The sequence below is a fragment of the Protobothrops mucrosquamatus genome, unplaced genomic scaffold (genome assembly GCF_001527695.2).
Source record: "Protobothrops mucrosquamatus isolate PMUCROS unplaced genomic scaffold, P.Mucros_1.0 scaffold5670, whole genome shotgun sequence".
NCBI classification, from domain to species: domain Eukaryota; kingdom Metazoa; phylum Chordata; class Lepidosauria; order Squamata; family Viperidae; genus Protobothrops; species Protobothrops mucrosquamatus.
The window spans coordinates 29619-46747 of NW_015391522.1; the positions used below are offsets into that span (position 1 = coordinate 29619).

The window sequence follows — 17129 nt, forward strand, 5'->3', positions numbered from 1 at the left end:
GAAAAATAAGCAGAGGAATTAAAACAATAAACAAACCCAAGCTTAGCNCTAGTTTATTGAGACATGCCCACTGCTTGCACTGCTGCATTATGGACCTGTTGAAACTTTTGGGTGGCCTTCAAAGGCAGCCCCACGTAGAGACCATTGGAATAGCAAAGCTGTGAAGTGTACATATGTGTTTACTTAAGAAATGTTTACAGCTGGTTAGAAAAATGTAAAGAGGCTTCAGTTTACTGTTACCTGGAAGCCAGCCAAGTGGGCAAGACATGTTTCAAAAAATAAATGGACCCTTTGCCAAGCAGGTAAAAAAAATGTAATATAAATGCAAGAATTATCGAGAATATGCCATGTTAATTCTCTTTGTCTATGTTTCTTACTTCTGTTTCTACAGTATGGATTTATAAACACATGTCTAAAGTCTATGGTGGTTGAAAAATATGGTGAAGAAATATGGGAAAATTTAAGGTAAGTTATCCCTAGAAAAAATATTCAGAAAGTTCAAATGTTAGAAATTGCTTAAAGCCATTGCTATAGGGTGTCTCAAATCCTTTGACAAAGTCTAAGGAATGGCCTTATCTTAAAGACTGAAAGATTTATTAGACTCATGGAGTTATACAATGAGACTTGACAGATTATGCAGTAATTAATCTATTATTAATATGGTGGTGCCAAACTTAGATGCGGTAAAATTTTGAATGAAGTACTCTTCTGAAGGGAAATGCTGAACTTTGTTACCCTTTGAAGCACTAGATTGGACCCATCATCCTGCTTTAATTCAGAAGCAAAAAAGAGCTCTTTTTCAACCCAGTGAAAAGTTCTAGCTAAATCTAGTCCACCTGCCTTGGTGTTTTAATTCAAACCACCCGAGGCAGAGCAGTTCAGTTTTGCAAACTAAAGCAAGACTCACCATGACAGCATGATTTGAGGCAAGGCCTTGATGCAGAACAGAGTCACTTCCAAAAAAGCTACTTGGGTCTCATGGCCAATCTTCAAATGGCAAACCCTGCTGCTCTATGGTAATTGATGATAGATAAGAGAAAGGGAAGAGTTATCTCACATGGCTGCCACTACTATAGCAGCAATAGGCCCGACACCAATGAGGGTCTCCCCTTACTGTCTTGATCACCCTAAATATTTTATTCTTCTTCTGCTTGACCATTGTGCAAGGAAAAATCTGTTCTCCCTCTCCCACCTGGAATACAAGGCATATATTCCTCAATCCCACCCAACTTCAGACTACTTAAAAAATATCAGTGCTATATTTTGACTATGGGGATTTTCTGTATCTCTTTGCAATCATTTAGTGATTGTTTGGATTTTTTCAGCCCAGCAATGATATGTCTACTGTAGTTTCTCATTCCACATCCTTTACAACCAGAAATAAGCTAAAGAGTGATAATGATCAGCTGCAATCATCAAGGAAGCCACCTGCACTTCTGAAGGCATTGCTTTTAGCAAATGCTACTGCTCAGAGAAAGTGCTTCTTCCCTCATCTATTCCCCTCCTTCTTTCTTTTTTCACTATTCTCAATTGGGGGATTTAATTGGGCTCTCATATTTGGTTTACCATATCTCCACTATTGTATTTGATTACATTTTTAGATATGGTGTCCTTATTCCACACAGTCAGATTTGTTGAGTGTTTATGGAAAGAATGAGGGAATCCACGAAGGAACCCAGACTCCAACGTGGCTTTCTCACCCAGCTTGACAATATTTACAACATTGCTTTTTTGTTTTGTTTGTTTTCTCAAAGCACATATATGCAGTTCTAGAATAAAGTAGAAATCTATTTTGAAGCAATAAATCAAATTATATAATTCCAAACAAAGCATGTGAGGAGTTCACTGCTTTTCTGCTGCTTTTGGGAATTCTTATAGACAATTACAGTGGTACAACTTCAGTTCCATATATGGAGAACATTGAGAAGGTGATTGTGTACAGGGAGTCTTCATCTGACAACTTGTTCAACAACCGTTCAAAGTTGTAACAGTGCTGGACAAGTGGTATTTACAGCTGGTCTTCAAAATACTAGTCATCCCAGCACCCCTATGGTCATTTGAGATCACAACCTGGGTCCTTGGCAACCAGCTTGCACTTACAGTGGTTGCATCCCTGTGTCACATGGTTGCCATTTGTAACTTTCAGCTTCCCAAAGCAAAGCTAAGTCAATGGGGAAACCAGCAGAGAAGGTTGTGCATTGCTCCAGTAAGTTACTCATACCCTCCCCTGCCCAGCGGCAGCCACAACTGGCCTTGCCATTCTCATGCCATGCTTCACACCATATGTTACCTGCTTGCTGGCCTGCTTGTGAATCACCTGGGCTCACTTAATGAGCCACAATTCTTGCTAAACAATGACAATGAGGAGCACTGGGATTGCTGTTGCTAAGTGCAATCACTTGATGTTGCACATTATGACCATACTAGCTGTACCCGGCCACGTGTTGCTGTGGCTCAGTCTGGTAAAAGCGTGTGTTGCTTTTACGTCCAACAGATGGCGCTGTTTTTCAAAAAAGCATGTTTTTACCTATCACAGGTGTGACATCTATATAATATAGGTACATAGAAACACGTGCATATTTGAATGCAACATTGTGTCAAAATTTCAAAGCAATCGGTGAAGAACTTTCGGAGATTTAAGATTTTGAACAAACAAACATTTACATTTTTATTTATATAGATTGCTTAGCAATAGAAATTCTGGCCCCAATTATCATCATTAACCAAGAGTGGAATAGGCTTTCTGACAATAGCATGAAATGCCAATTAATGAGATTGATCTTTCAATAAACTCTGTATAATAAACCTAGCCTTAACTACCACTCTCTTGTTTGAATTGATGCTTCTGTGCTGGACTTCCCAACAGGGAATTCAGCTTACAGTAGCTCTCAGCATTCTAAATACAAGTATTGGCCCAAACATTTATTGTTCATCAAAGAGGAGTGAGGTGGGAAGGCTACATTTTCTCTGTATCAGGCCTTTTCTTTCTGGCTTGCCAATTTTTATTCTGTAAGAATGGATTTCTTTAAAAAAACCCAACAACACCCTCTCTTCTCTCCATCCTTTTGCAAGTTGAATAATGTTTTTACACAAATATTCCTTTGACTGATAATGAACTTCAATTATATTGCACAGACTGATAAATATATATTGAATAGAAGAAAATTTTTAAGAAGAGACTGGACAGCCATTTGTCCGAAATGGTATAGGGTTTCCTGCCTGAGCAGGGGGTTGGACTAGATGACCTTCAAGGTCCCTTCCAACTTTACTATTATTATTATTATTATTATTATTATTATTATTATTATTATTATTATTATTATTATTAAATATATTCTATCATTATGTAATGAATGGGCCATAAAAATTAGGTTATGACATCATTGCTTGGTTACTGTTTTGATGGTTTCATAAATAGTTTTAATATAATACTGTACATTACTGTATATTGCCTGTTTAATATAATACTGTATATTGCCTATGTTGTTACACAGCTGAACAAATAAGATAAAATTAGCATATTTGAAAACTCCCTAAATTTATATCTATATATCTATATCTAATTATAACTCCAATTATTGTGAGATTTGTTTCTTTTGCCTTTTTTGTTATAGAGTCCAAACTGGAGTACAGGATAATTTTTTTACTTTTGAAGTTTATAAAGATGAGATCACAATGCAACTAATTGACAAGGCATGCCAAATGTTAGGTATGTATAGTTTTGAACTAATGCCAAAACCCAGGTATTATTCATCATCATCATCATCAACAACAACAACCACAACAACAACAACATCACCATCATCTTCTTGATGCCTCTGTGGAAGTATTTTTTTTCATGTATCTTCCCATTTACCCTATTGTAACCCTTTACCATAGTTATAAGCTAGAACTATCAGAAATAGGACCCAGTTGCATGCTCCTGAAATGCTGTCATTTTTCTCACACATCACAATGCAATATGTTTTCAATACAGGCAAATTGAGGTTTTGCAGCAAAGACACTTCCTCTGATGTCAGATATGGAAAAAATTTGACAACTGGACAAATGCACATAGATTGAAATGAAAATCTGTCTTCTCTCTCTCTCTCTCTCTCTCTCTCTCTGTTTGTGTGTGTACGTGTGTGTGTGTATGTATGTATGTATGTGTGTGTGTGTATAGGTTTGTGTGTATATGGCATATCCAATTGGCATAGTGTGCTCCCTGCATGTTTTCAATGTCTGGAGATAAATTATGGGTGTGCATCAAAATGCTTCTGAAGAATTTGGGGAAAATAATGGTGGTAATGTGGAAGTATTCTAAATTAACCTGAATAAACTGGTTTTTTAATCTTGAAACATGAACATTTAATATGATAATAATATATTTATTTTCCTAGATGTTTCCCCAGATATGGTCCTAAAACAATTTGGAGAATATTTCTTTGAATTCTGTAAACAGTCAGGTTATGACCATATGCTGAGAACACTGGGAGGAAATCTGTATGAATTTATAGAGAACCTGGATGCATTACACGGTTACCTCAGTCTGTCTTACCAGGCAAGTGGAAATGAATTCTATAAGAATAGTGGAAAAATCCTATTCTTCTTTATGAATTCACTCATATTCTCAATAACAAGATAGGAAAATTATGATGTACATGTATGTGTGTACATGTGTGGGGATGGATGGGTGTCTGTATTTTATGAGTTCTGATGCCTTACTTGGTTACTCAAATCTGATTCCCATTTTTAATATGCATGTTTTTACCAAATCAAATTGTTTCTGTCAGACAACTGGCAATAATATTTTTTATTGTGACTTTACTATAATCAGAACTGAGGCATCAGTTGTAATCCTGAGAAAAATCCATCTTTGGAGATTCCATTTGGATTTGAGAAACATCAGTGGGATAGTCTCCCCCACTTTCCATTAAATGCCAGCTTCAGGTGACAGATTTTTCCAAGGAGTGCAGCAGACAGGAAAACATTAAATTCCCACAATGCATAAAAATTTTCTAGGTGATGATGTTTGTCTTTCAAAATAAAAACTGTACGACAAGTAGAAAGTTATTTGACAGAAAGAATAGAAAGGAGACTTAGCTGTAGAATCCCTGCTTGCACTTCCACCATTGAGGCTCACCATTTTATTTAAAAAAAAAAAAAAGATTTGTAGTGTGCAGTGGGAAAGAGAGCACTGAGAAGTTGATGTGTGATTAGATGAAAAATTAATCTGATAATAAAGATGATGGACATGTAGAAAGCTGTTGTAATGTTCCCACACTGCTATCAAGGAGCAGAGTTCTGATGCCTCAAAATGAGCAACAATTGCAATGTTTCTTTTACTATGGTATCAGTTATTGAAATATGCACGTGACCCACCGTGGAGGAATGGCTGGTGAATTGACAAAGCTTGCTAGGATGAACAAACTAACTTCTTTGATGAGCAAAAGGACAATTCCTACTTTTATTAGTGATTGGAAACCCCTTATGAACATTTTGTGTAAAAATGGGGAAAAGATGAACTTGTGATTTATGGTTTTGATCATTAGACAGGATATATTATAGAAAGAAGAGAGTCATGATGTAACTTTAAAGAGAGAAGTTAAAATAGAATTGTACTTACCATTGCTCTGAAGAATATCAGAAGCTACTTCTTTATACCTTTACTATATCTTTCTCTGCAGCAAGGGTAATATTATTCCTTTTGAGTGTTTTTCAGGAGATGAATGCTCCTTCCTTTAGGGTAGAAAAGAATGAAGATGGGTCAATGTATTTGCATTATTATTCAGACAGAAGAGGCTTATGCCACATAGTTCCAGGTAACTTGATATACGTGCATGCATTTAATATGGGTTTTGAAATGCTGGGGTTTTAATCAACAATGATTATATTAATGTTTGTGGACTTTCCTTTTGATAGCTAGTTAGCTAACTAGCTAGCTAGATATGTTAAGTTCAAACTTCAACTATCACAAAATTTCCTTCTCCTGTGGTAGACCACCAGACCTGTTTAAAGTAAGATGATGATGGTGGCATTTACCATCCTCATGCTTTATTGAGGAATTCTCTTTTTTCGGAGGTTTATGTGGAAACAACATGACAGTAGATAAAATATTTATTACAGGTAATCTTTAGCATCTTTTATTTTATTGTATTTTCAATTCTATTCTATGTTTTTTATTTCCTTAGAATTATTATTCTATATATTTTTTGCCCTGAAAAAGGGTAAGAGGGACAGATGAAGATAATTACAACACCAGTAGCCAAATAATTAATGGGTTATAGAATATTTTAAATATATAACATTTTTTTTCAATTTTTCTGAGCTCATGATTTCTCACTACTATCACCAGTCTGAGGGATAGAAGTTGAACCAAAGTAATTAATGAGCACTAGAGCTGTATGAGATTTGAACCAATAAAACTTATATTTTTTGGAAATAAAATCTACTTATTAAGGCTGACAATTGAGATTGTAGTTGTTGGCAGACTCAGTGTATAAGGGAACAAACATTGCTTGAGTGCTTGAGTACATATGCTAAGGATAATATTACATAAGCATGTGTAATATCGCCTGGATTTTTTTTTCTCTTTGGATTCAGGAATCATTGGTGCAGCAGCTTTGGATTTTTTCAATACTGAAATTTCAATGGAAATTGTCAATCAGACAGAAGAAGAAGAAAGAACAGGGAAAAAAGAACACATTGTATTTCTTGTAACACAAAAACCTGTTTTTTCATACAAAAGAAGAAACAAGTTCTCTTCCTCACACTACCTTCCAAATTCTGGAGCTCAAGCAGAGAAAAGACTGAATAAAGAGGTACTATCACACTTTTTTTTGTGTGAGTGGTATGGTAGCCTAGTGGTGAAGGCGCTTGCCTCCTACTTGGAAGGTTGAGAGTTAAATCCTAGGTAGCAGCAAATCTTTCTCTCTCAGGATGCAAAGAGAGAATATGAACTGCGAACTCCACATAGGCAGCATCTGGTCAGTAAACGCTCAGCTCCATTCCAGTCACCATGACTCTAAGCGATTAGAGGGTCACAATAAAAGGGTAGCTCCATAATGGAGTCATTAAAAAATAATGCTATTTTATGCAGAAATATCAATGTGTGTGTGTATGCATATGTTCCTAGGAGTATACAAAAGTATCAATTTATACATGCCAACTCTGAAAAATGTACTTGTAATTGAGATGGCATTTGTACAGGAGCAGAGGTATCTGCAGGATATAGTACAAAAATTCAAAATGGCAGCCACAATGCCAAGTGTTGTTTCTTATTGAAGAGAGACTGGCCAAGACGGGGAAAAGTCAAATGGGGAATTACTCCAGAATCCCTAGGTGAGCATAAGATAGCAAAGTCTGACTCCACCTTGAGTGCCATTGAAGCTTATCTAGTCTGACCCAGTTGCAAACCACCAGTTTGTCAGATTAGATAAGGGTCAATGGCATTCAAAGGGGGGATCAGACTTTGCCCTTTTATGCCCATATAGGAATTCCAGACTAACTCCTCATTTGACACCTTCCCCTGGCTCAGTCAATTTCTTTCCAACACTCCTAGTGATTTTCTAAGTACAACCCAGGTCTGTTTTTAATTAGCTTTTTCAAGGTTGATAAGAGCTTGTGGCCATGCATATATATTTCAGTATTCAAATTTCTTCATAACTGAATTTGGCATGTTGTAACTGTTGTATGTATACACACTGAAAAATAAATGTGTTAAGATTTTTCCAAGGATGAGCCTAAACTATAATATTTGTATGTATTGTTGCATGCTTACAAATCTGAGGGTATAAATGGATAAGTACATCCAAAAGTGCTTCAATGTTTTTGAAATAATGAGGCATACTTGTACTTATTTCAAGTAATTACAAATATGAAGCATGGTATTTTAAATTGTAATTGTGTTTCACAATTACATTTATTCTTTTGTTAGGAAATAGTTTATTTCTTAGTTTGAAAAATATGGTTAAAAAGTTTTTTTATTGCTTTTGATGTATTCCACAGGAACTTGAAAGAACCATGAATAAGATTAGAGATAAAACAAGTGTCAAAAGGAGCCACTGGGAAACAATCAGAGGAATTGTGACAATAGGAAAAGGTAAATGGGTTGGCTATAATGTCAGTCATTTTTAATAAAAAAAAGGTAAAGGTTTCCCTGTCAGTAGTTTCCAACTTTAGGGAGCCAGTTTCTTGGCTGAGAAACCCAGCGTTATCCAAATTTCCATGGTCATGTGGCCAGCATGGCTATATGCCAAAGGTGCATGAAACGCTGTTACCTTCCCACAAAGTGGTACCTATTAATCTACTTGCATTTGCATGCTTTTGAACAGCTAGGTGAGCAGGAACTGTGGCAAGTAAAGGGAGCTCACCCCATTGTGTGGATCATGGGTCTCGAACTCAAGAAGTCAGCTCTCTAGTAACAAGTTCAGTGTCTTTAACTGCTGAGCCATCGTTTCCCTCTAGCTTTCTAATAGCTTCTATTAAAAAACTAAGCTGAAAGCATTTTATAGGGAAACCCATAACTGATTCCAAATTCTGATTATATAATAATCAATTTTGCTTTTAAAATGTGAATTGTTGGTAGTACAAGCCAAATAGGGCAGGGGATGAGATGTTATATTTTTAAAAAATATATGACAGGACTGCTGATACGCAAAGGGGTACAGGAATTTACTGTATTTTCATTTTTACAGGCTCTTAATTCTTCCATTTCAGTCAAGTTATGTATGCTTTTCTTTTAATGCTCCAATTCCAAACTAATATTAGAATAAATAGTATTTCAGTATTTCAGGGCTTGGAACTGTACCATATTCATATACATTAAAAAAATCCCCATCGATAGACCTGAATTCTTGAAAGACAGGAGTGAATAGAAAAATGAATCTTTATATATAAACAAGTACTAGGTTGCTTCTGTTTCTGTCAATGTATTAAAATGACAATGAAAATATAACTTTTTCTTATTACAGGTCGACTTCTTAGAGGATTTGATCCTGTCTATCCTAGGACCCTCTGGATTGACCCAAAGACTTTTTGCATTGGGCTTCCCTTCCATATTGTTTTTGATGAACAGGTAAGAAAATCAACATCAGTGGACTGTTTTAAAGTGCATGTATGTCTTTCCATAAATAAGTGGGATTTGCTCCCATATAAATGAATATTGGGCATAGATTTGTGGACCATATAAACCTGTAAGAACATACAACTGTGTTAATGTATCACAGATGGATGCTACATGCCCTGAAAATATTTCTGAAGATTTAATCTAAAATCTATCTGTCTGTCTATCTTATACATTCATCCTATTTCTATTTGTGTTGCCAAATTATCCACTATAGTGCATACATACATATATAACTTAGTTTATTTTTCCCCACACATCTTAATAGTTATGCATAACATGATGTGGTCTTGCAAAATGCAAGGTAAAGAATGAAAGGTTAAGAAAACAATTATAGAATGAATGAAGGATTAAGAAAACAGATGTACAGCTGTTTTCATTACAAGAATATATGAGTAAGCAGGCTGGATCCCTTAAATTCAAAGTTGGCAGACTTTGTTTGACTCAGGGAAAACCAAGCAGCAGATTAAAAATAGGGAGAACACATTCAAACAGAATCTGATAACACAATTTTTTTATATATGCCCAGAAGGGCTTTAGGCATATATAACAAAGTATAATGACATCAATATAGCACATGCATCCTGACATCCTCAAATGAATGAGTCAGTCATGTATTTTCTTTATGCTTGATACAAGTACATATATTGCATCATTACTGTGATGATGTCATAATGAACCTGTTATTTGCTTCATGCTTGCCTGCCCTGCAATTTACTGTGGAAAAAGCCCTGCGCAAACATCTTTAGTTCTGCCTGCTGCTAGGCAACATGCATATAGAGCAGTTAATTAGGTCTACCCACTGGCTGATCACTTCTGTATGGATTCAAGAAAGAAATGAGTCCTTTGGTTGTAGATGGATTGGATGTAATAATGAAGAAAGCAATGATAACACCAATAATAAAATCCTGCAGTTTTGGACAATTTATCCAATTAGGAACAATTATAAAAGGCTACATGTAATGTTTATAAAATGAATTTCTACTGACAGTGTAATAGGAATAGGGAAAGCATAAGCAAGAATCCTGTTTGTTTTCTTTTTAAAGCTTAGGGTGAAACAAGCTGGAGTTAGTATTCAAAAGATTGTGCCTGGCCTTCAAATACTGGGCATCCGTCTCAATCAGTACTTCACTATTGTACGCCCTGAAGTGAAATTTACCATCTCCAGTGTTCAGAGATTTATCAACAGCCAATTTGTTTTCCGGACCAAGAGAGAGATGATGCCAGACTCCTGGAAGCAGCGTCCTATGTTAGAGCTAAGAGGTAGTTTTCCCATTTCTCAATAGCTACAGTATTGGGCAATAACACACTGAAGAGATAACTATGTCATGGGAAAAATACAATTTCTCTCTAAGTGACACGTCTGTTTCCATAGGCTGAATTGCTTCAGTGCATGTGATAGAGGCTTCTCCATAAAATATAAAATCTGTGAAATAAAAATTTTATATTAAAAAGAATCTGGCCTTCTTCCTGGCAGTTTTTACATAGGTAAACCCTGAGCTGGCCTTTCAGATAAGAATATAGGTCAAAGGTATACATTATGTTTTGATGCAGGGCTGCCACATGCAAGTGTGCAAGTTGCACACTGCACAAAGTAACCATGCCCCAGGGGTGCCAAATAGCGAGAGTGGTAGTAACCTGGTGCCACATTGCAGGGTGAGAAAATGCCCATCCAGTGAGTATTCTGTGCATTTGCACATACATTATAGAAAAAAAAAGCGAGAATGAAGTGCCAAGAAGCCATAGATGCCATGTGACTTGGCCTTTTGATGGCAAAAAGCTTTTTGCACAAAGGCACCTTACATATCAGTGGCAATTTGGTGTTTCTGTCTAAATTTGGGGGGCTGTTGGAAACAGTATTATGACCATTATATGACATTGTTGCCTTGGCCTTTGATTGCCTTCCCAGTAGATGGGCTGTGATTTTTTTTAATGTTCTGGGTGGGTCAGAAAGGAATCAGATTGGGAAGAGTATACTGTATTCAATATTTAATGCCTGCCCATCATTATTCATTTGTTTGAACCAGGGCAGATGATCTGGATGGAGTCTGTTCAGTGCATGCTGTACCTTTGTTCCCCTCTGCTGCGTACATTGCATGAGTTGGAGGAAAGACACATGCACATTTCTGACATAGCTCCCCATGATGTCACTAGAGATTTGATCTTGCTCAACCAACAGCGGTTGGCCGAGATGGAGCTCTCCAATCAACTGGAGAGGAAAAAAGAGGAGCTGCGGATCCTGTCTAAACACCTGGAGGAAGAAAAGAAGAAAACAGAAACCCTCCTGTATGCCATGCTGCCTAAACATGTTGCCAACCAGCTGAAAGAGGGGAAACGAGTTGAGGCAGGTGAATGCCATGAGATACAGACAAGTTTAGATATGTTCAAGACTGTGATCAGTAATGACTATGATCTCCGTTGTTTGGAATCAGTGGTAGACATTTAAGGACAATGTATATATAAGCAAGTGCAGAAATGTTTTTATCTTCAAAATGTATGGGCCTTGAGTAAAGCTATGTTAGGTCATCTCCCCCCTCCCCACTGACACTCCTATCAGAGAAATGTTGTATATTGATTCCATCTCAGTACTGATTTATTTTTTCCTTCCAGTAATTTTTTTTAAAAATCTCATGGCCTTCACTCTAAGAATGCTACTTTATGTCACTTCTAACTTCACATGGTGGGAGTTAAAAACCTTGCTTAACATTTCCAACAAACAATAATTGACATACTATATCTAGGCTTTCTTATGGAATGCATGCCTTTTTTGTAAAGCTAGTATTTTTTATGTTGAATCTATTGGAGCATTAGTTAGAAAAAATCTTGATATAACACACTACTTTGAAAACATTTTGCATAGCTTTATGAATTTTATCACTTGCCCATTTTCTTGACTGATCTATTTTCAAAGTAACAAAGAAGCTGGATTAATATATTTTGAAAAATACTTCATAATTGATATTTTATAAATAGATGCTAAAATACTAAGTATACTAATACATTTATGCACTATTAATAAGTTTTGTGATCAATTTAATTATGAAACTAGACGTGATTTCTAAAACTCTCCTCTCTTCTTTTTCCTCTTTAACTATAGGAGAATTCAAAGAATGTACTATATTATTCAGTGATGTTGTGACTTTTACTAACATTTGTGCCCAATGTGAGCCTATTCAGATAGTCCTCATGTTAAATGCAATGTATCTACGATTTGACAGGCTAACCACAGTACATGATGTCTACAAGGTATTTTCAATTGATATCCTGAAAGTGATATTATGGGGAGAAAGGAATAGAGATGTCAAGAATAACTCCTTTGTAACTCTACTCTGATTTGGCAGAGGATCATCAGATACCTGTAATTTACTTACAGGTTCCCAACAATTAAATATAAAGTGTCTGCACCAGTAAACAAACTAGACAAACCTCTGTCCAGAATCTTGGAATATACTTACATCCTGATGCTGATACTTCTTTTGCCTTGTTCTGCCTTTGTTTTCTCTTTATTGTTTTCGCTTATTGCCCAATTTTCTGCTTGCTTGCTTGCTATAAACATTTGTTCCAATACAGAATAATAGATATGGCTCAGGGTTCACCTGTGGAGTCCTTAATGTTCCCTGAGCTTGGTTGTTTCTTTTGCAGACATTTCATGGCCCAACTAAATAACATTAATAGTACAAGTGAGTATCAGGTTTGCTCCCTATTTATATACAGTAGCTTGCCCTGCCAGTGTTGGTGGGAACTTCTCGTTGGTAATTCCTTGATTAAGATATTATTTTCTGCTTCTTTGTCTTCTAATAAAATAAATAAGCGATAAACCACATTTATACACCATTCCAAAGAGACAATAAAAAAGCTAAGAAGTAAACAATCTTCTCCAGCAACCAACACCCAGATAATCAGGGATTAACACCAGACAAGCAACCAAGCCCAGAGAGTACCAAGGACTCCAAACTTTTGTTAATATATTTACATAATTTTTGAATAAAACACTAATGCACAATGATATAGTTAATATTTAAAATGTGAAAACTCCATGCTGATAAAATATCATATTAAAAAATGTAAGAGAACAAATAAAATATATGTCTCCTTTTGCAATGCGGGAAGTTTCACATAAAACTTCATTTGCAAATTGTGAAAGAACCTCTGCACCAACCTTTTTCTTTCCATTTGTGGAAAGAGAAAGACTGACTAGTTCCATCTTCAATCTGGCTGTAAATAATATGTTAAATGAAAATCAACATGGTCTTTTGAAATAAGAGATTTATCTATTTCTTTTTTTAGGTTGAAACCATAGGGGATGCCTACATGGTTGTAGGGGGTGTCCCTGTCCCTGTATCAACCCATGCTGAACGGGTTGCCAACTTTGCCTTGGGAATGATCATAGCAGCCAAAGACATAACAAATCCTGTTTCTGGAAATCCTATTCAAGTGAGCAGAAAATAGAAATACAAAAACACATCATTTTTGTGCATAATAAGGTAGCATCAAAATCATGAGAAGTGATAGTATCACTTTATACTGCATTAGTGAGGCCACGCCAGGACTACTGTGCCCAGGTGTGGTCACCATGATATAAAAAAAAGATGCTGAGACCCTAGACAGACTACAGAGCAGAACAACAAAGAAAATAAAGGGTCTGGAGGCTAAACCATATGATGAACAATTAAGATAACTAGATATATCTAGCGTATCAAAGAGAAGGATTGGGATGACATTATAGCTGTCTTCCGGTACTTGTGAGGCTGTCGTGTGTGTGTGTGTGTGTGTGTGTGGATTTACTTGAAAAAGCTGAGGGCAGGATGAGAAATAATGGGTGAAAGCTCATTAAAGAGAGTTCCAACCTGTACCTAAGGAGAAATTTCCTCACAGTAAGAACAATTAATCCATATAAGGGCTTGTCTCCTGGAGTTGTGGGTGCTCCATTGCTGGAGGTTTTCAAGAATAGACTAGACAGCCATTTGACCGGGATGGTATAAGGTCTCTTGCCTTGAGCAGGGTTTGGATGAGAAGACCTCCAAGGTCACTTCTAGCTCTATGATTCTATGATTTGACAAGTATGTATTTAAAAAGAGCAAATCGATTCAGCAGATATTTATTTATTTATTTATTTATTTATTTATTTATTTACTTACTTACTTACTTACTTACTTACTTACTTACTTACTTACTTACTTACTTATTTATTTATTTATTTATTTATTTATTTATTTATTTATTTATTTATTTATTTATTTATTTATTTATTTATTTAAACTCTTGTTCAGATTAGGGTTGGGATCCACACAGGATCTGTCCTTGCAGGGGTTGTTGGAGAAAAAATGCCACGTTACTGTTTGTTTGGAGATACAGTGAATATAGCATCCCGGATGGAGAGCCATGGAGTGCCAAACAAAATTCACCTCAGTGGCAGTGTTTATCAGTGAGTAATGTTACTGTTCTTAAACCATTGATTTATTATAGCCTGGTCTGGTTAGAAGTTAGGAAAAGAAATTTAAGAAAACTAGAAAGCATCCGTTTGGATTGGACTAGGAAAAACTGTTTTACAGTTATATAGTCTGGATTAGGGATAATATACATTCTTTTCTGCAGTGTTTTTATAAATGTTTGAATTTGTCTTTAAAGAAATGAAGGACAATTCATTTTAAAATAATATGTATTCACATTTTAACTGTCTAGATTTAATTCCTTGTACTCGTCCAAAGAATAAACTAATTCTCTTCCTCCCATGTATTAATAAGATAAAATTATAAAGAAAACTCTCCTTTCCTCCCCTCCCCTCCCCTCCTCTCCTCTCCTTTAAAAGCTTCTTCAAAATTCTTTGAGGTTTTTTTTTTTTTACCAATTTCCATTTTCCTAACTTTTAAATAACATCAATCTAAAGAAAAATGCAGCTTAGTTTTTAATTCGGTACAGCAACTCTGGAAACTAATACTAAAATTTACATTCTGCTGAGCTTATTGTGACATTAAAAACATAAGACCAAGAGTAATATGGCAATACAAAGATTCCCCCAACAAGAATGAGTGAACATATAAGTGTAACTTGATACACATCTGTTCAGAGTCATTCCATTCAGTTCAGTGAATGTATTCCTCAAGTGAAGAAACTTCAGATAAGTTATGATTATATATATTATACATATGATTATATATTATGATTCCCAGAATTCACAACCAGGATAGCCAATTGCTATATAGTACTATTTCCTGGGTAGGAAATGATAAAACTTCCTCTCGTTGCTTGTTGGATTGATAGCAAGTTTGGCAACAAGTCTTTGATGGTGTCAAACATTTATGGAGCACAGTATGCATCAATGGAAGTCTCTGTAGTAACATTGTAGCTTAAATTAAATCAAGAAACTATTGTATTACATTATTAATATAGTAATGCTATCTGTAAAAATCTGATCCATGTGCATTCTGTTCCATCATATTAAGCTGTTTGCTTTAAAGCCATTTCTTTAATTCCTTAACCAGGTCTGCCTTGAAATCCCCTTTGTGAAATTTTGCTATCTTGTTTCTCTCTTTTTTTAAAAAAATAATTTATATTGAAAGAAGTTTTTACAAAGATTTTAAAAACTACAGAAACATAGAAGGCAAAACAGGAAAAAGATTATAAAAGAATAAAAGAATTGTTAGAAATAACAAAAAAGCAAGAAAAAGAAATATCTAAAGAAGTGACTTGTTTGGAGCAGTTACATCTCCACCTTCCCATACCGCATATCATAGTTCTCTTCTTCCAATAAACAATCTTTTTAATTAGTAAATCCCTAAATCAACTGTTCATTTTTATCCATTTTCAGCAGAAAGTCTATAAAGAGTTTCCAGTCTTTTATAAAAATAATTTCTTCCTTGATCAAACAATTTAGCCATTTCTGCAAACTTCAGCTTCCTTTTGCATCTTGGTTAAACTCCTGGTTTTTCCCCTGCCATGTAAATAAACCTGGATAAGTCTTTTTGCCACTATTGAGTTTTGCTGCCTTGCTTCTCAATCACTTCTCTTCCTGTTACTTTTCTGGCAGCTGTATTTCAACTTCTATATGTGAAAATGATATATCATATTCTATTTTACAATTTAAAACAATATTCATAGTGATTCACAACAGTATAATAGGTTTCTAATACTGAAGTACTGAAGTACCAGTGTTGAAGGTGCACGGTCTTGGCAGGATTGGCAGAAAAGTTACAGCTGTAAAAACTTCTATCTATTTTTCTGGAGCCATGATTCATTTCCTGCACCTGGAATTATAGCAGATCTTACTGTATCAGTTTTACCAATAAAGCCATTCAGTACAATGGCCAGTTGTGTGGTAAATGGTGAGTGTCACTATTGCCATTGCTTTAGTAAAGACAAACCTTAAGATCTGTTTGTTGTTTCTGGAACAATAATATGGGGGAGAAAGCTATTTCCATAGAACTGTTCAATTTCCATAAAACTATAGCACTTTCTATAAAACTATTTGTAAAAGGTTGATTGCTGATTTATTGTAGTAAAAAAAAACCCCAATGACAAACATTACCCATTACTGCTTTTATGGTTCAGATGCCTCAAAGAGAAGAATTTTGACATTACGGAAAGAGGAGAAATTGATGTGAAGGGCAAAGGGAAAATGCACACTTATTTTCTGGTCCAAAATACAATTGCAACTGAGAATGAGATCATGGGAAGACCAAGTGAAGATGCTGGCCTCAGCCACGAATCTTCTCAGTTGTCTCAAGATTGTAAGGCTGATGGCAAGCAAAACTCATTCTCACAAGGTACAGGAAAGGAAAAGTAATGTATTATTTTATTTTATTTGTTTTGTCTTTCTGATACCCAGTTTCTTTTTTTTTTTTTCAACAAAATTTTTATTGGTTTTATTTTACATGGTGGCAAGGCCATCAATTAATCAAAACAAAATCATATTTATACAATTCAAATTATTTCAATATAATTAACTCAGTTATACATATAACTAATCTATTATTATTTTAATATATCCTACTTCCCCTTAAGTCAATACTAGTAACTCTATTTCTAT

The 17129-nt window shown here is 35.3% G+C and overlaps 1 protein-coding gene across 1 annotated transcript in view; it reads left to right on the plus strand.

Annotated features, from left to right (window-relative positions):
- The first annotated feature begins 266 nt into the window (after nucleotides 1–266).
- LOC107299885 (guanylate cyclase soluble subunit beta-2-like) overlaps nucleotides 267–17129 on the plus strand; it is an 18029-nt gene continuing 1166 nt past the window's right edge. The window contains exons 1-14 of the mRNA XM_015829224.2: nucleotides 267–302; nucleotides 392–465; nucleotides 3615–3709; nucleotides 4380–4540; nucleotides 5702–5801; nucleotides 6583–6800; nucleotides 7987–8080; nucleotides 8952–9055; nucleotides 10150–10366; nucleotides 11131–11451; nucleotides 12201–12349; nucleotides 13391–13537; nucleotides 14374–14528; nucleotides 16652–16866. Coding sequence (XP_015684710.2) covers nucleotides 267–302; nucleotides 392–465; nucleotides 3615–3709; nucleotides 4380–4540; nucleotides 5702–5801; nucleotides 6583–6800; nucleotides 7987–8080; nucleotides 8952–9055; nucleotides 10150–10366; nucleotides 11131–11451; nucleotides 12201–12349; nucleotides 13391–13537; nucleotides 14374–14528; nucleotides 16652–16866 — 2086 coding nt within the window. The remainder of the gene's footprint in view (nucleotides 303–391; nucleotides 466–3614; nucleotides 3710–4379; nucleotides 4541–5701; nucleotides 5802–6582; nucleotides 6801–7986; nucleotides 8081–8951; nucleotides 9056–10149; nucleotides 10367–11130; nucleotides 11452–12200; nucleotides 12350–13390; nucleotides 13538–14373; nucleotides 14529–16651; nucleotides 16867–17129) is intronic.